This window comes from Salvelinus sp. IW2-2015, linkage group LG17, assembly GCF_002910315.2.
Source record: "Salvelinus sp. IW2-2015 linkage group LG17, ASM291031v2, whole genome shotgun sequence".
In the NCBI taxonomy this organism is placed as follows: domain Eukaryota; kingdom Metazoa; phylum Chordata; class Actinopteri; order Salmoniformes; family Salmonidae; genus Salvelinus; species Salvelinus sp. IW2-2015.
Genome location: NC_036857.1, coordinates 39074676 through 39098902, shown reverse-complemented (window position 1 = coordinate 39098902; position 24227 = coordinate 39074676). Strand labels below are relative to the sequence as shown.

General features: G+C 43.6%; 1 protein-coding gene across 1 annotated transcript in view; it reads right to left on the bottom strand.

The window, feature by feature from the left end:
- The window catches only part of LOC111976345 (pro-neuregulin-3, membrane-bound isoform-like), a 198669-nt gene that overhangs the window by 123033 nt on the left and 51409 nt on the right, over positions 1 to 24227 (bottom strand). The window contains exon 3 of the mRNA XM_070447752.1: positions 6556 to 6629. Within this exon, the coding sequence (XP_070303853.1) occupies positions 6556 to 6629 (74 nt within the window). The remainder of the gene's footprint in view (positions 1 to 6555; positions 6630 to 24227) is intronic.

The following is a 24227-nucleotide window of genomic DNA, read 5'->3' as shown; positions in this document are numbered from 1 at the left end:
GTTCGGGTTTTGGTCACTAGATGTCCCCATTGCACTTTTTTTTGTACCTTTTGTTTTTTCTGCTCTATATTGTTGCACCTGTAGGTCATTCCCTTGTTAGTATTTTAAACCCTGTGTGTTCCTCAGTTCCTTGCTCAGTGTTTGTCTAATAGCACCAGCCCCAGCCCAAGCCTTTTTTATCAGTTATTTCTCTTGTTGGATTTTCCAGAGGTTCTCTGGTTTATTCTTGTGTATTATTTGATAGTCTTTTGAGGTTTTTTTTCCCTGCCTGTTTTTACCACTTTGTGGAGTTTCTTTTGTATTTTGGAGGTTCCATTTTGTCCTCTTGGCTTTATTTTGGACATTGTGGATTAGTTTCTTTGCCTGAAGATTTTGTTCTTTAATTAAATCACCATCTCTAGTACTGCTGTGTCTGCCTCATCTTCTGGGTTCTACACATTATTAGTGACTGTTTCTCGCACCGGGTCCTGACAAAACACTGAGCCATTATAATGAACCCAGAGGCAGCCAGTACCCAGGATTTTTTTCCATGCTGTCCCACCACGAGGGGACGTGTCCAACGCCCACGAAGCTGCTCGTTCAGCAAGAGCCTTAATGGCTAGACATTCTCAACTTCTGTCAGAGATGCTGACTTCCATAAAGAGATTCGGATCACTTTCCCCGGCAACCGCTTCTGCTGCAGTTCATCCGATCAATGCCCCTGGCAGTTAACCCCCTGGCTGAACCTCGTCTGCCGCCTCCCAACGTTCTCAGTCCGAATCGAGTGTTGTAAAGGTTTCACCCAATGTTCCTCTCTCTTTGAGCTGCAACCATCGTCGTTTCCCACCGACCGGTCCAAGATAGCATATATCATCACCCTGCTGTCGAAAAGCCCTAGCCTGGCTACTGCTGTGTGGGATGCACAAGTCCCTGCTGTGCAGCACTCTACCTTTGCGAAGAATTCAAACGAGTGTTTCAAGTCCTACCAACGGCCCTGACTCAGCCAAACAGCTCTCTGACTCTCCGCCAAGTCGGGCAGCGTGACGGACTATGCCATCCAGTTCCGCCACTGTGCAGCAGCAAGTGGCTGGAACGACGAGGCCTCACAGTGTGTTTTTGAAGGTCTTTCTGACACCATCAAGATGAACTGGCGCACGAACCACCGACAACCTCGAGTCCCTTATCAAGTGGCTTCACGCATAGACCAGCGTCTGAGAGAGAGAGAACTCAACCGTTAGACGCTCCCTAGCTCCTATCGGTTCCAGCTCGAGTCTCCACCTTTATCCTCGCTGGCTCCACCAGAACCCATGCAGTTGGACGCATCTCCCAGCTGAGAGAGAACACGCCGGGATGAGGAGCGATGCTGTACTATTGACGGCAAACCGGGCCATTTCCGCTCCCACGTGTCCGGCTCCCAGGGAAACGCACTCTCCCTGCAGGCCTGGAGACTGTAACGGAAACAATAACCTCCTCCCATCCATCCAACTCCCGCCTGATCATTCCATTACCCTTTCCTGGACGACACGAGTTCTCTCTTCAACACTTGTAGACTCTGGAGCCGCAGTAACTTCATGAGGTCTGGACGAAAGAGAAATGGCGTTCCTCTGAACCTCTAATGACCCCATAAGGGTTACTACGTTGATAGAAGCCCTTTTGAATCTGACTTGTCACTCGTGCCACTACCTCCTTGCGACTTTCAGGTTCCAACACCAGGAAGTGATGAACTTTCATCTGATCTCCTGTTCCGAGTTCCCTCTCGTCCTTGGTTATCCCTGGCTTCACACCATAACCCTCACATCGACTGGTCTGTGCACTATCAAGCAGTGGTCTACGTCCAACCACTTGTATCTCCCGATTCCCAGAGTTCCCCTCGAGTCTCTAGAATCCATCGACCTGTCCCGAGTTCCCGAGGTTACCATGACCTCAAACTGGTATTAGCAACACAGAGGCCACCAAACTACCACCATAACCTACGATTGCACCATCGACCTGTTTTCCGGGACCTGCCCTCCCAGGGTCGCGATCTTTTCCCTTTCTCCTCCGAACGAGCTGCTATGGATACCTACATCAAGGACGCTCTGGCAGCAGGCCTCATGCGTCCATCTTACCTCGCCGCTGGAGCAGGTTTTTCTTTTGGCCAAGAAAGACGGGATTACGACCTGCATTGACTACCGCGACTCAATCCAAACCTCCGTAACCCTACCGCTACCCCTTATGCCACAGCCTTTGAGCTGCTCCAGGAAGCAATTGTCTCACAAGCCTTTACCGCCGAACGCATAACCATCTTGTGCGATCAAACCGGGGCGAGTGTGTGAAGACCGCTTTCAAACACGCCTACTGGTCACTACGAATACTCGGTGATGCCCTTCGGCTGACCAACGCCCCGGCTGTTTCCAAGCGCTCCATAAAACGATGTGCTTAGGATATGCTTAACATCTCGGTTGTTCTTGCTTCGATGACATCCACTCACATCTTTTCCAGCTCCCTTCAAGAACACACTAAGCATGTCGAGACAAGTGCTCAACACGCCTCCTAGACAGCCATTTGTACGTTAAGCCGGAAAAGTGTGAATTCCATTCCTCTCGAGTACAATTCCTGGATTATAGTGGAACCCGTCGAGTCCAGATGGACCCAGAATAGGCGGACGGATTGGCCCACCCAAGTCCGTTAAGGAAGTTCAGCTTTCCTGGCTTCACCAACTTTTACCGCAAGTTCATCAAGAATCTCAGCTCGGTGGCAGCCCCTCTCTCACTGTAACCAAGGGTGGCAACACAAGTTCTGTGGGGAAGAGAAGCTGAGACGGCCTTCAAGACTCAAGCAGCGCATCCTCTCTGCTCCCATCCTGACACTACCAACGGCGATGAACCTTTTGTGGTGGAGTAGACGCATCAGAGGTTGGGGTTGGAGCTGTCCTGTCTCAAGGGGTGAAGACAAGAAGCTTCATCCTTGCGCCTTCTTCTCTCACCGGCTTACCCCGCCGAGAGATTACGATGTGGGGATCGTGAACTCCTAGCGGTTAAGATGGCATTGAAGGAATGGAGACACTGGCTCGAGGGGCTTCTCAACCGTTTCAAGTGCTTACGGACCACAAAAATCTGGAGTATATCCAGCAGGCGAAGCGTTGAACTCCAGACAAGCTCGATGGTCTCTTTTCTTCAGCCGATTTCAGTTAATACTCTCATCCTCATAGACCCGGGTCGAGAATTCAAACCGACGCTTGTACGCAATCTACTCCCTGCCATTCGAGAAGATACTGACATGATGTATTCCCCTTCCGCGGCTAAGATCTGCTCCGATCTCTGTGGCAAGTAGGATTCCGTGAAACAAGCTCAAGCCATCGAACCGGCCCTGAGGAGCCTGCTAATCGGTTTGTTTGCCCGAGAGCAGCAAAGGTCCACATGGCCTTTCGTGGGCACTCCTCTCGCCTCACCTGACACCCGGCGTATATCGCACCTTAGAGTTCACCAGCGTAAGTCGGTCCCACCATAAAAAGAATACGTTGCCACCTTTCTCTCAAGCCTGTTCCGTGTGCTTCCCCCCAGGCAACCTCTTCTCACCTCCGCGCCTTCAAGACTCCTTCACCCTCTATCTATTCCCCACCAACCCTGGTCCCATATCTTCGTTGACTTTATTACTGCCTTCCTCCGTCCCATTGTAATACTACGATCCTAGTCATCATCGACAGGTTTCTAATCGGCCAGTTGTTCCTGACCAAATACCTCTGCAAGAAACAGCTGATTGTGATTAACCATGTGTTCCGAGTCTTTGGGATTCCGCCAAGATATGAGTTCTTCCGACATAGAGGTTACCTCTCTAGTTCTCCCAAGGTTTTGGAAGCCACTGTCGCAACTCATAGGGCCACGGCCGTTATCCTCAGGTTCTGTCCAAATCTATCAGCAGTGTTAGCTTAATAGTCCAATGGCAAACTGAGAGGATGAATCAGGAGCTGGAAACCACCCTCAGATGCATGGTTTCAACAACCCGTCCAACATGGTCATCCTTCATTGTTTGCCGAGTACGCGCACAACACCTTGTCTCCTCCTCCACTGGTATATCCATGAGTGTCAGTTTGCATGCGCCTCTATTGTTCCCGGACCAGGAGGCAGAAGTCAGAGTGCCTTCAGCCTCGAGGTTCATCAGACGCTGTCGGCTTACGTGGAAGAAGGCACGTCTTAATCTTCTGCGTTCCTCTCAGCAGTACCAACGACAAGCCAACAGACGTCGCCGTCCCGGTCCTACCCTGTACCCCGGCCAGAGAGTATGGCTCTCAACTAAGAACTTACCACTACGGGTGGAGTCTCGCAAGCTGTCCCAGAGGTTCATCGGTCCCTTTAAGATTTCCAGGAGAGTCAATCCCGTTACTTTTCGCCTGCACTTACCCAGATCCCTTAAGATCAATCCAACATTTCACATTTCTTTATTAAAACCTGTTGTTTTTTCTCCCCTTATCCCGGCAGGCAGACCTCCCCCTCCGCCCCGTGTCATCGGTGGCCAGTCGGCTTATACCGTCCACCGGATACTGGATTCCCGCCGGGTGCAGCGGTCCTGGCAGTATCTGGTGGACTGGGAAGGCTACGGTCCCGAGGAGCGCTCCTGGGTTCCTGCCAAGGACATACTGGACCCTGACCTCATTCGTCAGTTCAGGACCCTCCACCCTGAGAAGGCTGGTAGGAACGTCAGGAGCCGTTCCTAGGAGGGGGATTCTGTCAGGTTTTGGCCAAGACTGTTCGGGTTTTGGTCACTAGATGTCCCCATTGCACTTTTTTTTGTACCTTTTGTTTTTCTTGCTCTTATTATTGTTTGCACCTGTAGGTCATTCCCTTGTTAGTATTTAAACCCTGTGTGTTCCTCAGTTCCTTGCTCAGTGTTTGTAAGTTAGCACCCAGCCCCAGCCCAAGCCTTGTTTTATACAGTTATTTCTCTTGTTGGATTTTCCAGAGGTTCTCTGGTTTAGTTCTTGTGTATTATTTGAGTAGTCTTTTGAGMTTTMTTTTTCCCTGCTGTTTTTTACCACTTTGTGGAGTTTCTTTTGTATTTTGGAGGATTTCCATTTTGTGCCTCTTGGCTTTATTTTTGGACATTGTGGATTTAGTTTCTTTGCCTGAAGATTTTGTTCTTTAATTAAACCACCATCTCTAGTACTGCTGTGTCTGCCTCATCTTCTGGGTTCTGACGATTATTAGTGACTGTTTCTCGCACCGGGTCCTGACAGTCAGTGAACGCAAGAGAAGAGATGTGGAGACTCAGAGTTCAGCAGTAGAAGGCAGGAAGGAAGAGAAGTCAGAGAAGATAGGAGGGATAGAGACGTGGAGAGAGAGGAAGATGAGAGTGGAGGGAGAGGAACATGGAGAGGGAGACGTTGGAGCGTACGTGTCCATGGAGTGTGTCTGCCCCAAGTCCCGCCATTCACCCTTCTACCACACATCCTGGGCCTAAAGTGACAGAGGCAGGGATTTTGGAGTTGTTTTTAAAAGTGGTCGGAGTATGTTTTCTTTTGGATCTGGTGTTTAAGACCATCCTGTCCGCATCCAATTCACTGAATCGTTGTCAAAGTAGGCTACTATTTATACATTTTGTGTCAGGCCTGGTCTGTACTAAATCTTATTGAGAGAGAAGTTATCTACATTTTGTAATGGTCTCTGAATAGTTTGCATTTTTACATTGTTACAGAAGTAAGAGTCATTGTCAAATGGTCTACTTCGTGTGGGTTTTAAAATACTTTCTGAATATTGTCCCCTGGTCACATGTTGGATAAAAAAATGGGTTTATATGTAACTAATACATATACTATACTTGGTACATTTTGAGTGAGTAATGTAGACAAATGTACTACAATTTAAATACTCCAGGGTTTTTTGTTAAGTGTTAATAGTTTTTTGATAGCGAGGGTCTTTTACCCAATGGAAGACATGGATGTGGTGTCATATCAGAGAAGAGGTTGTGCTCTAAGTTAACTTGTAATTGTAATTTGTTCTTTGATTTTGAGCTATGTCTGTTTGAAATGTGTGAGAAAATTTTACAACCAAGACTAGCAAGAACACACATTTACTCCAGGAAATGACCTTCTCGTTTCCATTGACAGTGTTTGTCAAAACTCACTGCACTCTTTGTCAAAGGCTTTCAAGGTCTGTACGTAGACATTTGATTACCTTCTATTCCATTTTGCAAGACCATTCCCAGAAGTAATAATAAACATGTGTTGTCCAACTTCAGCTCAATTTTTAAATAACCTTATGTGGGAATGCTCTTGCACATTATTAAGGAAATTGTTCAGGCTGTTATGTTCTGATAGGGATCTTGAATTCAAAGATTCTATACTGTTTTTAGAATGTTTCTGAAGGACTACAAGGGCTGTGAACAATTTCGGAAAGGCATTGTGTTCATCTTGACCAGGGCCGGTTTCCCAAAATAAATGTAAGGGTAAGTTCATCGTTAGATCCTTATTAGGAGCATCATTAAATCTCCGAACTGTTTCCCAAAACCGTCGTTACTAAAGTTGCACAGAAGACAGATCATTCTCTAATACTCTTTTGTTTTCACTTTAATTCTTGATCAATAGGAAGACAAGGCATGTACTTGGGTCAGATAAGATGGAGTCCGTCTTGGGTACAAACTGGTCACAGCGTAGTCCGTGGTAACCCTCTTTACACCTGCAACAGAAAAACAACGGAAGTTGATATCCGAGGTATATGGAGGAAAAGCACGTTCTCATAGCATACATGTGGGTGGAGTATGTGGGCGTGAGGTCATTTTACTCATTGAGCAGACACTCTTATCCAGAGCGACTTAATATCATTGCATTTAACTAAAGTAGGCCAAAAAAATGGCATATCACGATCATTGCAAGTAAAACCTGATGTGAAGCCAAGGCAGATAGAATACTGGCCCACCCAATCAGGCTGGCTCTACATATGTAAAAATATTATAACAATGAAATAAATGAACTTGATTTGTTGGTTGTGCTGTCTCCTTACCAATCAGAAATGTTGAAAATGCAGTAGGAAGTTCCTGGGATCTAATTGGTTATATTGCAATCATATGGTTAAAATGTAATCATATGCGCATAGCCTACAGTCGGGAATGGCAAATATCAAATAGCTGATTGTCGAGTTGCAGCTGCCAGTGAAAAGCACCAATAATAGGCCTTTCGCAATACTTAATCACTGGTAAAACACACAATTCACATATATTCCTGATGATCCTTTCAAATTATTGTGTAGAGTAGTTTATTCCCATTAGTATACCAGGACTAATCTCTTGGGACCAGCGGAGACCGTTGGCCATATCACTGATGAGTGCACATATTCACTGTCTATCATTGGGTGATTCAGTGACACTGGATGGATGTCCCTTTTCGTAGGCCTAGATCAGATAGTTGCATTCCACACAAGGTCGTTTTTATTGATTTTAGTTTGTCAGTGTCCACAGAGTATGCCTACCCTGTCATTTTTTTGTAGTATTAAATATTCTGATAATGTCTCCAGTCATTTAAAGTGTGGTAAAATTGCATAAAATGTGTTTATAAAAGGCAAAAATAAATATACTGAATGTGTGCAAAGAAAGGAGAAGAAACACCAAACAATCTGTTTTGAGAACAGTGAGTGTGTCACATTATTAGCCTGATTGATGATTATCCAATCTACTCATCACACAGGCTATCTTACTTTAGTCTGCAAATGAAATGAACGATGCATGCAATGATTTATCATAAAGGTACATTTTTGCGGTGAAAAAACAGCTCCCCAAACTTGAAACTCATGCCCCGCCTATGGTGTTGTGCATTTCATTATTGTTTACTGTCAGACTCGGACAGTCGGCCTGTTTTGTCAGCTTTGTTGTTGTAAGAGGAAGAGTAGGTGCGCTGCCTACATGGCAATAACACAACAGACATGTTTGCAAAGGGACATTTGTGGTGTTTCTTGGTCACATGTATCCTGTGCTCTGTCTACTATCTGCCAAATCAGTGCCATAAAGGGTGGAAGAGAAGACAAGTGCAAGTGCGTATGTATATGGCATCTTCAGCACAAAGGAAACAAAGGAGAGAAATAAGACATTCGAGAGGATTCAAATGAGGGGGAGGCCAATAATGCAACGGAAGAGGGGACTAAAAGAGAGACAAAGGAGAAGAAGAGGGCAACCCAACTGATAGCACAGTCCTGACAGTATTGCCATGTCCCAGTGGAGGTATTGGAAGGACTCACTCTCTTCTAGACCAGGGTTCAAACAGTATTCATTTTCTTACACTTTAGTAGACATTGGACTTCACATGATTCAGTTTTGTGATATTTTAGGTTTTCTTCAAGCAAAGTGCCGCTAGCTAGCTATCATTAGCTGGCTGGCTCCCTAGCGGACGTTATTATTCGTTTCCCAGAGCTGTTTGCTTTTCTCGTTAGAGCCTAACGTTAGGCATTTTTGGCACTTTGTTCATTGTTGTTTAATAACTAGCTAACGTTAGCTGGCTGGCTCGTTAGCTAATGTTACGTGACGTGTGGTCTTAAACGTTGTTTACCTAGCTACAGAGCCTTGCAAAAGTATTCATCCCCCTTGGCGTTTTTCCTATTTTGTTGCATTCTATTTTGTTGCATTTTTATTTGGATTTCTTGCAATAGACATACACAAAACAGTCAAAATTGGTTAAGTGAAATTCAAAAAGTAACTTTTTTTTTTTTTTTATGAAAAAAGTGGTGCTCGCATATGCATTCACCCCCTTTGCTATGAAGCCACTAAATTAGATCTGGTGCAACCAATTACCTTCGGAAGTCACATAATTAGTCAAATAAAGTCCAGCTGTGTGCAATCTAAGTGTCACATGATCTCAGTATATATACAACTGTTCTGAAAGGCCCCAGAGTCTACAACACCACTAAGCAAGGGGCACCACCAAGCAAGCGTTACCATGAAGATCAAGGAGCTCTCCAAACAGGTCAGGGACAAAGTTATGGAGAAGTACAGATCAGGGTTGGGTTATAAAAAAATATCTGAAACTTTGAACATCCCAAGGAGCACCATTAAATCCATTATTAAAAAATAGAAAGAATATGGCACCACAACAAACCTGCAAAGAGAGGGCCGCCCACCAAAACTCATGGACCAGGCAAGGAGGGCCTTAATCAGAGAGGCACTAAAGAGACCAAAGATAACCCTGAAGGAGCTGCAAAGCTCCACAGCAGAGATTGGAGTATCTGTCCATAGGACCACTTTAAGCCATAAACTCCACAGAGCTGGGATTTATGGAAGAGTGGCCAGGAAAAAAAGGCATGTGGGAGACTCCCCAAACATTTGGAAGAAGGTACTCTGGTCAGATGAGACTAAAATTTAGCTTTTTGGCCATCAAGGAAAACGCTATGTCTGGCGCAAACCCAACACCTCTCATCACCCTGAGAACACTATCCCCACAGTGAAGCATGGTGGTGGCAGCATCATGCTGCTGTGGGGATATTTTTCATCGGCAGGGACTGTGAAACTGGTCAGAATTTAAGGAATGATGGATGGTGCTAAATACAGGGAAATTCTTGAGGGAAACCTGTTTCAGTCTTCCAGAGATTTGAGACTTGGACGGAGATTCACCTTCCAGCAGGACAATGACACTAAGCATACTGCTAAAGCATCACTCGAATGGTTTAAGGGGAAACATTTAAATGTCTTGGAATGGCCTAGTCAAAGCCCAGACCTCAATCCAATTGAAAATCTGTGGTATGACTTTCAGATTGCTCTACTCCAGCAGAATCCATCCAACTTGAAGGAGCTGGAGCAGTTTTGTCTTAAAGAACTGGCAAAATCCCAGTGGCTAGATGTGCCAAGCTTATAGAGACATACCCCAAGAGACTTGCAGCTGTAATTTCTGCAAAAGGTGGCTCCATAAAGTATTGACTCTGGGGGGGTAAATAGTTATGCACGCTCAAGTTTTCAGTTTTTTTGGTCTTATTTCTTGTTTGTTTCACCCCCCAAAATTATTTTGCATCTTCAAAGTGGTAGGCATGTTGTGTAAATAAAATGATATAAACCGCCCCAAAAATCAATTTTAATTCCAGGTTGTAAGGCAACAAAATAGGAAAAATGCCAAGGGGGTGAATACTTTCGCAAGCCACTGTAGGTTCATTGTTTACCTCGCTAGCTATATGTCTTAAGCTAAAGTTTACTGTTAGGTAGCTAGCTAAAGTTAGCAGGCTGGCTCCCTAGCAGATGCTATTCTTGTTTCCCAGAGCTATATGCTTTTCTAGTTAGAGCCTAATGTTAGGCAGTGTTGGCACTTTGATCATTGTTGTTTAATTTTAACTAGCTAACGTTAGCTGGTGTCGGCATTTGAGCTTTGATGTTTATTGTGGTATAGAGTAATATAAGGAGAATTCAATATAATTCCAATGCAAGAACCCAACTGATGCCCCAGCTGTGCATGACTGCATCTCACTGTAGGTTATTTGTATCTCTGTTTGTTTTTGTTTACTGTTACTATAACTAGTCTAAATATAGATTGTGTCATGCCTTAATCAGTCTGATATTTTGTTTACTAGCCCTAGTTGGTACTGCTGTTTTGTTCTGTTCACATTCACAGTTGTGTAGGTATTCTAATCCAAACTGCTATTTTAGATTTTTGTTTGCATGCTTGAATAACTAGGCTACTACTGTCGGTATTTAGTTTGCATTATTTTGGTAAGACAGCTGTGTGTACGGCTGCATTCACATAGGCTGTTTGTAATAGGGGAATTACGCTATGTACTGTATTTTGTACCCTGTAGTCATTACCAAAATGGCCTTGCTTTCGTGTGTAGGCGCTGCCCATTGTGCTGATACAATGCAGGCTACAGATTTTGAGCCAATCTCCACTAACTGTCACTTCAAAAGCACTCAATCAATGGTCTCGGAGTGATTTGTGGTATAGAGTGATATAAGCAGAATTCAATATAATTCCAATGCAAAAATCCCCCAAAATTGTGCCCCCTAACCGATTTCAACTACCCGTTTAATCACTTTATCCTGGTGCCGGGTCTGCATTGGTCATAAGCAATCAATGCATTAACAAGACGGATCAGTCAAAATCATTGGCTGCATCTCAGTTTCATTCACCTAGGATACTTTGGAGCACATTTATTCTCGCTCTCCTTCAAACATTTATTTAGGACTAATGTATAACAAACGTATAAGAAAGTGCTATACCCACAGAAGTACCAAACAAATCAATTGGATTCAACAATTTGATTCTGACCCAAAAACATGATCAAGTTGACAGAGGGGAGGAAAAGTATACTCGATAGGTGGCCAACTGTGCTCTTATTGGCTTGGGTCGAGCTCAGCCGTATAAATAATGTGGATAGAATGGACCCTTTCCGGTAGTTAATTCAAATAATTAAATGTAATGGTAATAGCCTGGTCCCAGGCTATCTGTGTGTGCTGTATTGGCTATACAGCACACACATATGCTATTTGTGCTATATATAGTACTATTAAACTTTGTGAATTTCAGTCAAAAGACAGCAAAAAGTGATGATTTAAGTAAACACCAAGTTAACGGACTGTATAAGGTGTTACCCAGATTGCAAGTATAAAGCATGCCATCATGGCATCAGGAGGCATGAGAGAGTATTTGCGCCTCACATTTTCCTGTTTCTAGTCACAATTTCCTACCCTCCCTGTGCTGAAATGCCTCATTAACATTCTGAGTCACAACCCACACGAAGAATGTCTGTCTTGCTATCTATTTACAGTATCTCCACCCTCTTTTTGTTTGTCTATATCTCTATTTCTCCCCCTCAGTCTCTCTTTCACCGTGAAACGGGCTTAGACATCCTTCAATTTGATGGAAACAATGCATTGCAGACAAATGTGTTTGTGCAAATGAGCGAGTAGAATGTGTGCTTGAATACAATAAAGGATGTGTATGATGATGACTGTGTGTGTGTGTGTGTGTGTGAGAGAGAGAGAGAGAGAGAGCCTTGAATGGAGCGAGAGAGTGAGCTCTAGGGTGGGTGTGCGCGCATGCACATCATTGGGTGTGTTTTAAAGACAATATAAATCACAGTACATTTCCCATGTATTGGAGCTGTAGTTCTACATTTCTAAAGCACTTACCACAACATGCTAGAGTCGGGAAGAAATATACCTCTGTGTCTGGGCATGGGAAGCAGGGGTGGGGAATACTGCCACCTAGCGCGTTAATTAACAACTGAGTAAAAATAATGGAAGTGCTGAAGAGCTCAGTGACTTTCAACATGGACTGAGGATGCCACCTTTCCAGTAAGCCAGTTTGTCAAATTTCTGCCCTGCTAGTGTAACCGATGTGAAATGGCTAGCTAGTTAGCGGGGTGCGCGCTAATAGCGTTTCAATCGGTGACGTCACTCGCTCTGAGACCTTGAAGTAGTTGTTCCCCTTGCTCGGCAAGAGCCGCGGCTTTTGTGGAGCGATGGGTGACGATGTTTCGAGAGTGGCTGTTGTCTATGTGTGCAGAGGGTCCCTGGTTCGAGCCCAGGTAGGGGCGAGGAGAGGGAAAGAAGCTATACTGTTACACTAGAGCTCTAAGTGCTGTTATGGTGAAGTGAAAACGTCTAGGAGCTCACAGAATGGGACCGCCAAGTGCTGAAGCACGTAAAAATGTTTGTCCTCAGTTGCAACACTCACTACTGAGTTCCAAACTTCCATGGCCGAGCAGCAGCACACAAGCCTAAGATCACCATGCGCAATGCCAAGATTCGGCTGGAGTGGTGTAAAGCGCTCCACCATTGGACTCAGGAGGAGTGGAAACGCGCATTCTGTAGTGATGAATAGCGCTTCAACATCTGGCAGTCCGATGGACGGATCTGAGTTTGGTGGATGCCAGGAGAACGCTACCTGCCTGAATGCATAGTGCCAACAGTAAAGTTTGGTGGAGGAGGAAAAATGGTCTGGGGCTGTTTTTCATGGTTCAGGCTAGGCCCCTTAGTTCCAGTGAAGGGACATTTTTACACTACAGCATACAATGACATTGTAGATGATTCTGTGATTCCAACTTTGTGGCAACAGTTTGGGGAAGACCCTTTACTGTTTCAGCATGTCAATGCCCACGTGCACAAAGCGAGTTCTATACAGAAATGGCTTGTCAAGATTGGTGTGCAAGAACTTGACTGGCCTGCACAGAGCTCTGACCTCAACCTCATTGAACACCTTTTGGATGAATTGGAATGCCGACTGCAAGCCAGGCCCAATCGCCCAACATCAGTGCTCGACCTCACTAATGCTCTTGTGGCTGAATGGAAGCAAGTCCCTGCAGCAATTTTCCAACATCTAGTGGAAAGCCTTCCCAGAAGAGTGGAAGCTGTTATAGCAGGACCAACTCCATATTAATGCCCATGATTTTGGAATGAGATGTTTTAGTTTAGTTTATTAATTCGACCATTTAAAAAAACAAGCACACAAAAAACTTAAAAGCCATACATGCACATGAATAAAATCATCGAGGATAACACACAATAAAGTCTGGGACTTATTTCCATTGTGGTCCTCTTGAGACAAGATGGCTATACAAGATCGAACACAGTATGACAGTGAAATAATAAAACAAAAACATAAAAGAAGAACATCTATCATCATAGGGGTTACACATATGGGCACAGAGGACATCAAACATATTTTTACTTTATTTTTAAAGCTGTCCAGAGAGGACATTGTTTTTATAGGCAGAGGCAACTCATTCCATTCTGAGGCTCCAGTATACAAGAAAGTACCTTTCCCAGCATTACTCCTGAACCTGTATAAGCACACATCAGCAACACCTGATCTGGTGCTGTGATTGTGTGCATCCCTAACACGAGGAAAGTAATCACTTAAATATCTGGGCGCAGGACCATAAATACTCCTGTAAACCAAACCTAGTCTAATCTGGGACACCCTAGCCTCAACAGGCAGCCAGTTTAGTTCCTGAAAGCAGCTCCTGCCTATGTGAGTACGTGGACTCACCTTCAATACTACCCTGATCAACTTATTCTGGGCTATCTGGAGCTTTCCCTTCATAAGTTTAGATAAGCCCCCAAACCAGGAAGTACTAGCATAGTCAAAATAGCAGTAGGCAGTAGCTAGCACTTTCATGGAGTCCTTATCAAGCAGCTTGGACTTTCTAGCCAAAAACTTAATCCTGGCATTAACCTTTCCTAGCACCTTATTGGCCATGCTCACACCTCCCAAGCTTCCATCAAGGATACATCCCAAGTAGCTAATATAGGTTTTAGTAGTCAGCACCTCACCCCCTAACTCCACTCTGATTTCAGACAGCCTACACAATTTAGGTCTGGATCCAAAAATAATTGCTTCACTTTTCCCTAAGTGCAGAGATAGTTTATTATCTCCAAGCCATTTGCTAATGTTAGTAAGCTCTGTGCTAAGTGTGCTCTCCAACATAGTTTTACTTTTGTGAGACACCAGAAGTGTTGAGTCATCCGCATAAAGAAAAATACGGCAAGAACAAGAATCTTTCATATCATTAATATAAAATAAAAACAGCAAAGGCCCAAACACACTCCCCTGCGGAACGCCACAACTCATTGGTTTTGCCTGAGACCGTGAACCATTAACTTCTCTAGGGTAGGGGGCAGCATTCGGAATTTTGGATGAAATGCATGCCCAAATTAAACTGCCTGTTTCTCGGGCCCAGAATATATGATATGCAGATAACTGGTAGATTTGGATAGAAAACACTCTAAAGTTTCCAAAAACTGTTAAAATCGTGTCTGAGTTTAACAGAACTGATTTGGCAGGCAAAACCTGAGAAAAATCCATTCAGGAAGTAGTTTTTGTTTTTGTTTTGTAGTTTTCTATTCAATGCCATTACAGTATCCATTGACTTAGGACTCAAATGGCAGTTTCTATGCCTTCCACTAGATGTCAACAGTCTTTAGAAAGTGTTTCAGTCTTGTATTCTGAAAAATGAGGAAGTAAGAGCAGTCTGAATGACTGTACCCTAAAGTTTCACGGAGCTTTTTCATGCACACAACCAAGAGAGTGCGTTTCTTGTTTACATTTTATATTGACGACGTTATTGTCCGGTTGAAATATTATCGATTATTTAGGCTAAAAACAACCTGAGGTTTGAATATAAACATCGTTTGACATGTTTCTATGAACTTTACGGATACAATTTAGATTTTTTTGTCTTCCTGTTTTGACTGCGTTTGAGCCTGTGGATTACTGAAGAAAACGCGCGAACAAAATGGAGGTTTTTGCGTATAAAGAGACTTTATCGAACAAAAGGAACATTTATTGAGTAAATGAATATCTGCTGAGTGCAACCATATGAAAATCATCAAAGGTAAGGGATTAATTTTAGCTCTATTTCTAAATTGTATAACTGTTCTATCTGGCTGGCTACTGTTTGTAATGATTTGTATAGTGGGCTATGTTCTCATAATCGTAAGGTATGCTTTCGCCGTAAAGCATTTTTTAAATCTGACACCGTGGTTGGATTCACAAGAAGTTCATCTTTAAACCTATGTAAAATATGTTTTGTTTTCTCAATTTTTATAATGAGTATTTCTGTATTTGAATTTGGTGCCCAGCAGTTTCACTGGCTGTTGAAGAGGTGGGACGCTACCGTCTCACGTGCCCAAGAGAGGTTAACCTCTACTACTTGCTCCCTTCCTGATAAATAGGACTTTACCCAGCCTAGAGGGACACTGCTTAACCCCAGTGCCTCCAGTTTAGAGATTAGGAGACAGTGGTTAACTGTATCAAAGGCCTTCTGTAGGTCAAGCAGTACCATTCCACACAGATTTCCCTCATCAATCTTTTTCCTGATGAAGTCAGTCAAGTAAAGTAGACATGAATCAGTGGAGTATGTTTTTCTAAAACCCGACTGAAAATCATACATAAGACCCTGTTTGTTAACATATTCATACATTTGCTCATGTAAAATTCTCTCCAGGATCTTTGATGTTACACAGAGGATAGATACAGGCCTATAATTCCCAGGGTCAGACTTTATCCCCTTCTTATACAGAGGTATAACTTTGGCTTGTTTCATGTCCCTGGGAAAGGTGCCTTGTTCAAGAGAGAGATTAACGATATGCGTAATACAAGGGCCAATTTGCTCAGCAGAATCTATTAGAAACCTTGCAGGAATATTATCCAGGCCTGTGGCTTTGGAGCATTTAAGCTCTTCCAGCATACTGACTATTTTGGCTGTTGCTACCTTTGCAAAAGAAAAAGAGTTTGGCTGAACCCCTAACTCTACATAATACTTCTTGACTTGGTTGCTTCCATACAAACCAGAACTGGTGGGCAGCTTGCTAACCAGCTTGCTGGCAACAGAAGTAAAAAAATAGCTGAATTCATTGGCAACCTCTGCCTTTTCATATACCATCTCCCCTTTGATGTTCAGTCCAAAACTGTTTAGTTTGTTTTTGGTAGTACTACTACAGCCTAGTTCCTTAACGGATTTCCAAAGCTTTTTAGTGTCATTTTTGTTTTCAATTATTTTCTCAGCAAAGTAACACCTCTTTGCTTCATCCATCCTGCTCTGTGCTTCATTTCTGTGACATTTACAGTATATAGGATAAAATCATGCTGTTCTTGAGAGTTCTTAAATTTCTTAAAGGCCTTATTCCTTGCTTGGATAGATTCTAGAATCTCATGATTAAACCAAGGGCTAGATCTCTGCTTTACCCTGACCCGTCTAATGGGAGCCATCACATTCACCACATCAAGGAATCTACATTTAAAGGCTTCCCAGGCACTGTCTACCCCTACACTATTCAGCACAGGTTACCAGTCAATTTTATCCACTTCCTCCCTAAACCTTTCTACACAGTATTTTTTGAGTCCTATGATTCTAACGGTTTTGTGACACTTAAATATATCTTTAAAAATCCTCCTTGTGCAAAATGTAATAAAATGATCACTGATTCCATAGACTATTTATGCTGCAGTAGTTTATGTGTCGGGGGGCTAGGGTCAGTTTGTTATATCTGGAGTACTTCTCCTGTCTTGCTCTATCTCCTGTATGCTCGATCTAATTCTCTCTTTCTCTCTTTCTTTCTCTCTCTCGGAGGACCTGAGCTCTAGGACCATGCCTCAGGAATTCCTGGCATGAAGACTCCTTGCTGTCCCCAGTCCACCTGGCCGTGCTGCTGCTCCAGTTTCAACTGTTCTGCCTGCGGCTATGGAACCCTGACCTGTTCACCGGACGTGCTACCTGTCCCAGTCCTGCTGTTTTCAACTCTCTAGAGACAGCAGGAGCGGTAGAGATACTCTTAATGATCGGCTATGAAATGCCAACTGACATTTACTCCTGAGGTGCTGACTTGCCGCACCCTCGACAACTACTGTGATTATTATTATTTGACCATGCTGGTCATTTATGAACATCTTGGCCATGTTCTGTTATAATATCCACCCGGCACAGCCAGAAGAGGACTGGCCACCCCTCATAGCCTGGTTCCTCTCTAGGTTGCTTCCTAGGTTTTAGCCTTTCTAGGGAGTTTTTCCTAGCCACTGTGCTTCTACACCTGCGTTGCTTGCTGTTTGGGGTTTTAGGCTGGGTTTCTGTACAGCACTTTGAGATATCAGCTGATGTAAGAAGGGCTATATAAATACATTTGATTTGATTATTACTCCACTCTGCGATATTTTAGATTTATCAGACACCAATATTAAGTCAGTTGTACTTTGCACTGTTTCACATATCCTGGTGGGATCTTTTATAATTTGGGTCAGAGCAAGTGATCTACAAAAGTGCATAAATACATTATGGGTTGGGCTATTCTTTTTGCAGACATCAGTATTGAAATCCCCTAACAAAATGATTTCCTTCAACAGCGAATCATTACAGTTTGACAACACAATTTCAAGACCTTCATAGAACGCATTCTGCTTGGGAGGCCTATAACACACCCCCAACAAAATCGGCTTGGTTTTGGGAAGGCAGATATCCAGCCAGACAATCTCCAGATCAGCGTTTAAATCTGATCTGACGTTAAAAGCAATGTCTGATCTTACAGACGCACATATTACCCCACCGTTCCGATTCCGATCCTTCCTGACAACAGAGTAATTACTTATCTCAATTTCTGAGTCACAAACAGATGAATCCAACCATGTCTCAGTAAAACATAAGACACCCATCTCTGATTTGCAAACCAACAGGCGTATCTCATCAATCTTCGGTAGTAGGCTTCGGACGTTTAAGTGCACAAAATGTAAGCCCTTCTTCCCAAAGGCCTCATTGAATTCCCGATCCACTTGTAACTCGCCTCCCACTGCGCTGCCATCTTCCCACTGCCCTGCAGCCGGTGGCCTCTCTGTCGCCATGGAACACCCCTCCCCAGGTGCCACTCCATCGTCCTCACCACCATGTCCCCCGTCACTCGTTAGACAAGCAGCATTCGTTTTTACTGTTCTAATTACCTTGGTAAACAGTTTAAAATAGCAATAAGGGACCTCAGGGGTTTGTGATATATGGCCAATATACCACGGCTAAGGGCTGTATCCAGGCACTCTGCATTGCGTCGTGCTTAAGAAAAACCCTTAGCCGTGGTATATTAAACGTATACCACACCCCCTCGGGCCTTATTACTAAAATATGAGAGGGGAGGAGGAGAATACCCCATAAGCACTGATATATGACCAGTTTAACCAATAACCACTAGAGGGAAATAAACTCAAAACTGACCCTAGTTCTGTGTATAGGGGGGTATTTCATTCTACTCACTGGCTTCACTGGTGTACCGGGCATCCTTGCAGCCCCCACAAGGCGGTGGGGCACACAATCTCTGGGTGCCCATGTGCCTGTCATCAGGCACAGTAACCCTCCAAAAAGTAATTCATAAACCAATTTAATTTCCATATGTACTAGGAAACGAAGTGTTCGTTTCTTGGGCTTCAGGGATGTGACCAAAAAAGGGCCTTAGGCCTTGAAAAAGAAAACATTTAACTGACTGAAAGTAAGGGGATATCGGTAAACAAATGCTGTGGTCAAAAACGCATATCAGACTGAGAGCCTGAACCTTCTTTGGTAGTTCTTTATGAGTGTTAGTGACGTTACAGTGTAAAAACAGCTTGATTGCGGTGGCAGCACCAGAGAAACTGGGCAGGAAGAAGTGGTGCTTCAAATATAGCAGTTCTATTATTGAGCCTCTCATTCACCTTAAATTGCCGGCCTCAACATGTTACGGAAAGAGATTAACTGAATAGGAAGCTCTGGGGATACTGGACAGCCAATAAATTGGCAGATGAAAAGATATCATCTTTAGCAGACAACGGTTCTTGAGAGCTTGAACAAAAAAAGTGATTTTTGATTTCATTTATACTGGTGAACTGGAAATTGAGTTGTATTGTTGCAATATCAACAGTCCCTTATCGCTGGTACAGTGGGGAGAACAAGTATTTGATACACTGCCGATTTTGCAGGTTTTCCTACTTACAAAGCATGTAGAGGTCTGTACTTTTTATCATAGGTACACTTCAACTGTGAGAGACGGAATCTAAAACAAAAAACCAGAAAATCACATTGTATGATTTTTAAGTAATTAATTTGCATTTTATTGCCTGACATAGTATTTGATCACCTACCAACCAGTAAGAATTCCGGCTCTCACAGACCTGTTAGTTTTTCTTTAAGAAGCCCTCCTGTTCTCCACTCATTACCTGTATTACTGCACCTGTTTGAACTCGTTACCTGTATAAAAGACACCTGCCACACACTCAATCAAACAGACTCCAACCTCTCCACAATGGCCAAGACCAGAGAGCTGTGTAAGGACATCAGGGATAAAATTGTAGACCTGCACAAGGCTGGGATGGGCTACAGGACAATAGGCAAGCAGCTTGGTGAGAAGGCAACAACTGTTGGCGTAATTATTAGAAAATGGAAGAAGTTGAAGATGACGGTCAATAACCCTCGGTCTGGGGCTCCATGCAAGATCTCACCTCGTGGGGCATCAATGATCATGGGGAAGGTGAGGGATCAGCCCAGAACTACACGGCAGGACCTGGTCAATGACCTGAAGAGAGCTGGGACCACAGTCTCAAAGAAAACCATTAGTACCACACTACGCCGTCATGGATTAAAATCCTGCAGCGCACGCAAGGTCCCCCTGCTCAAGCCAGCGCATGTCCAGGCCCGTCTGAAGTTTGCCAATGACCATCTGGATGATCCAGAGGAGGAATGGGAGAAGGTCATGTGGTCTGATGAGACAAAAATAGAGCTTTTTGGTCTAAACTCCACTCGCCGTGTTTGGAGGAAGAAGAGGATGAGTACAACCCCAAGAACACCACTCCAACCGTGAAGCATGGAGGTGGAAACATCATTCTTTGGGGATGCTTTTCTGCAAAGGGGACAGGACGACTGCACCGTATTGAGGGGAGGATGGATGGGGCCATGGATCGCGAGATCTTGGCCAACAACTCCTTCCCTCAGTAAGAGCATTGAAGATGGGTGTGGCTGGGTCTTCCAGCATGACAACGACCCGAAACACACAGCCAGGGCAACTAAGGAGTGGCTCCGTAAGAAGCATCTCAAGGTCCTGGAGTGGCCTAGCCAGTCTCCAGACCTAGACCCAATAGAAAATCTTTGGAGGGAGCTGAAAGTCCGTATTGCCCAGCGACAGCCCCGAAACCTGAAGGATCTGGAGAAGGTCTGTATGGAGGAGTGGGCCAAAATCCCTGCTGCAGTGTGTGCAAACCTGGTCAGAACTACAGGAAACGTATGATCTCTGTAATTGCAAACAAAGGTTTCTGTACAAATATTAAGTTCCGCTTTTCTGATGTATCAAATACTTATGTCATGCAATAAAATGCAAATTAATTACTTAAAAATCATACAATGTGATTTTCTGTATTTTTGTTTTAGATTCCGTCTCTCACAGTTGAAGTGTACCTATGATAAAAATTACAGACCTCTACATGCTTTGTAAGTAGGAAAACCTGCAAAATCGGCAGTGTATCAAATACTTGTTCTCCCCACTGTATATCTTGGCATGCATCGTTCAAGACTAAGTTTAAATTGTATGCAGCGCAATGGACAAATAATGCACAATGTTTCAGGAAAGTCTGTGTTGGCAATACTCAGTAGAGAAAAGAGTCGGGCCGCAAACTGGACCTATAGGCCGTGGTGAAAACATTTGCACACAAAAATGCAAGGCGATGCAGTCGGATACTGTAGGCCTCTATGTAGAAAAAAAAAGAGAGAGACAAGCACAGACACAGAGACACTTTTTTCTAAGAGAAAGAGGACTTCAGGAGACTTTTAATTTGATGTAATTTACCTTGAATATTGCAGCCCATTTGTGTAGGCTATTATTTCCCAGACACAACCTTCTGAGTTCAACAATAAAGTGGCTGAATTCATCCTCAAACCGACTTATTTTTTCCTCATTGTTAGGTTATTTGATGTGCAATTTTTATAACATGTTCATGAATAGCAGCTAAATAACAGCTTAATACGGTATATATTACGTTACACTGCACAATGAAACAATTCCTAGTAAGCTAGAGTTTAGGGTGGACTGACTGTATTCTTTGTCATTAAAAGACTGACTGGTTTTACATATTTATGTTGTTTTTCGAATGCACAGATCGCTTTGTATTTTGTGAAAGAAACTACGGTAGATCGAAAATGTGGCATCATATTTCTGTCATACTGCTTTGTTGACAACTCAAATCTCCTCATGGGTATTCAGCCAAACAGCGGCCACTGGCTATGTCCCAAAAGTCACACTTTTCCCTATGCCCTCATCAAAAGTAGTGCACTATATTGGGAATAGGGTGCCATTTGGGATGCATGCCCAGTCCTCCTTAAAAAAATATATATTTAAAAAAAACATTTTATGTGTTATTTCTAACATAAATTAGGGGGGGATTTATTACATACAACCGGAAATAACTTTTGGATTTCAGAGTGACGGTAACTCACCAGCATTACAACCAGGAATACAACTTTCCCGAATTGTATCCTTTGTTTCGTACCCCTCGAGGGAATTTAACTGATTCCAGAGGCTGATCCAAAACACCGCCAGCGAAGAAGAGGTATTCAGAGTGGACTCCTAGTTCGACTCAGAAGGCACGCGCACCACCCACCACTTCCGAGTATATTATTTGCTAATGTTCAGTCTCTGGATAATAAAGTTGACGAGCTCAGGGCTAGGATCTCCTTCCAGAGAGACATCAGGGATTGTAACATACTCTTTTTCAGGGAAACATGGCTCTCTCAGGATATAGGGTCTGAGCCCATACAGCCAGTTGGGTTCTCAGTTCATCGCGCAGACAGGAGTAAAGATCTCTCCGGGAGGAAGAAGGGCGGGGGTGTATGTTTCATGATTAACTACTCATGGTGTGATTGTGAAAACGTACAGAAACTCAAGTCCTTTTCTTCACTCGACCTAGAATACCTCACAATCAAATGCTGACCGTATTACCTCCCAAGAGAATTATTTTCGGTTATAGTCACAGTCGTGTATTTTCCCCCTCAAGCCGATACCACGACAGCCCTCAAAGAACTACACTGGACTCTATGCAAACTGGAAACCACATATCCTGAGGCCACATTTATTGTAGCGATTTTAACAAAGCTAATCTGAGAAAAACGCTACCGAAGTTCTACCGACATATTGACTGTAGAACTCGCTCTGAGAAAACATTGGACCACTGCTTTTTTTCAACTTTTCGAAATACCGACAAGGCCCTCCCATGCTCTCCCTTCGGCAAATCTGATCATGACTACATTTTGCTTCTCCCTTGCTATAGGCAGAAAGTACTCGTGCTACAGACTATTCAACGCTGGTCTGATCCATGCTTCAAGATTGTTTTGAACACACGGACTGGGATATGTTCCCGGGTAACCTCTGAAAATAATATTGAGGAATATACGGTGACTGAGTTTATCAATCTATAGCAGATGTTGTACTCACTGACTATTAAAACCTACCCAAACCAGAAACTAGGGATAGATGGCAGCATTCTCGCAAAACAGAAAGCGCAAACCACCACATTTAACCATGGAAATGTGACTGGGAAAATGGCCGAATACAAAACAGTGTAGTTATTCCGTAAGGCAATCAAACAGGCAAAACGTCAGTACAGAGACAAAGGAGTTGCAATTCATCGGCTCAGACACGAGACTTACAGTGGGTAAGAAAGTCACCACCCCCTTTCAAAACCTTTTGTTGCTTTACAGCCTGAAAGGAAAACACATCAAATTTGACTTTTTCTGGCTTTATTTACACACACTGGCTTTATTTACACACACTAAGTGAACAATTAAAAAACAAAACGAATTGCAAGTAAAACAGTAAAATTCCCTATTAGGAAAAGTGAACACCCCCCCCCTTAGAATTGCAAACTTGCTGCGGTATATCCAACCACCTTCCAGATCACAAATCAATCAATTGTAGTGACTTTTATTAGTTCAGAAAAAAGCAGTGTTCATAGAGGACTCCACTGCTTAGTAGTGCAATTCAAAGCAAAGAATCCACTATGGGCGAAAAGGTACTTTCAAAAAATCTACGAGAAAGGTTTGGAAAGGCACAAGTCAGAGGATGGATATAAAAAGATTTCAAAGGCATTGTCTATCCCTCAGAGCACAGTTAAGACCATTATTAAGAAGTGGAACGCGAATGGCACCACCCAGACCCTGCATTGATCAGGCCGTCCCTCCAAACTCAATGACCGGGCAAGGAGGAGACTGATCAGAGAGGAAGCCAATGGCGACTTTGAAGGAGCTTCAGGCATTTATGGCAAAGACTGGTCAATGTGTGCATGTGACAACAATATCACAAGCGCTCCACAAATCTGGCCTCTATGGGAAGGTGGCAAGAAAAAAAAAAACCCTCATCTAGTCTCGTTTGAACTTTACTTAAAAGCACATTGTAGATTCCGAGGCCAATTGGCAAAAGGTGCTGTGGTCAGATGAGACCAATTGAACTTTTTGGCCTGAAATCAAAACAATATGTCTGGCGAAAACCCAATACATCTTTCTACACAAAGGACCTCATGCCTACAGTAAATCATGGCGGCGGCAGCACTTGTCAGGATAGAAGGGAAAATAGACAGTGCAAAAAACCTGCCAGGAAGTGGAAAATGGGAAGATGGTTCAACATGACAATAACCCAAGGCACACCACCAAAGCAACCGTACAGTGGCTGAAGGACAAGAAGGTGAATGTCCTTGAGTGGCCTTGTCAGAGCCCCGACCAAAATCCCATTGAGAATCTGTGGAATGACTTGAAAAGTGCGGTCCAAGAGAGATCACCATGCAATATGATTTCGCTTGAACAATTCTGCAAGGAAGAATGGGC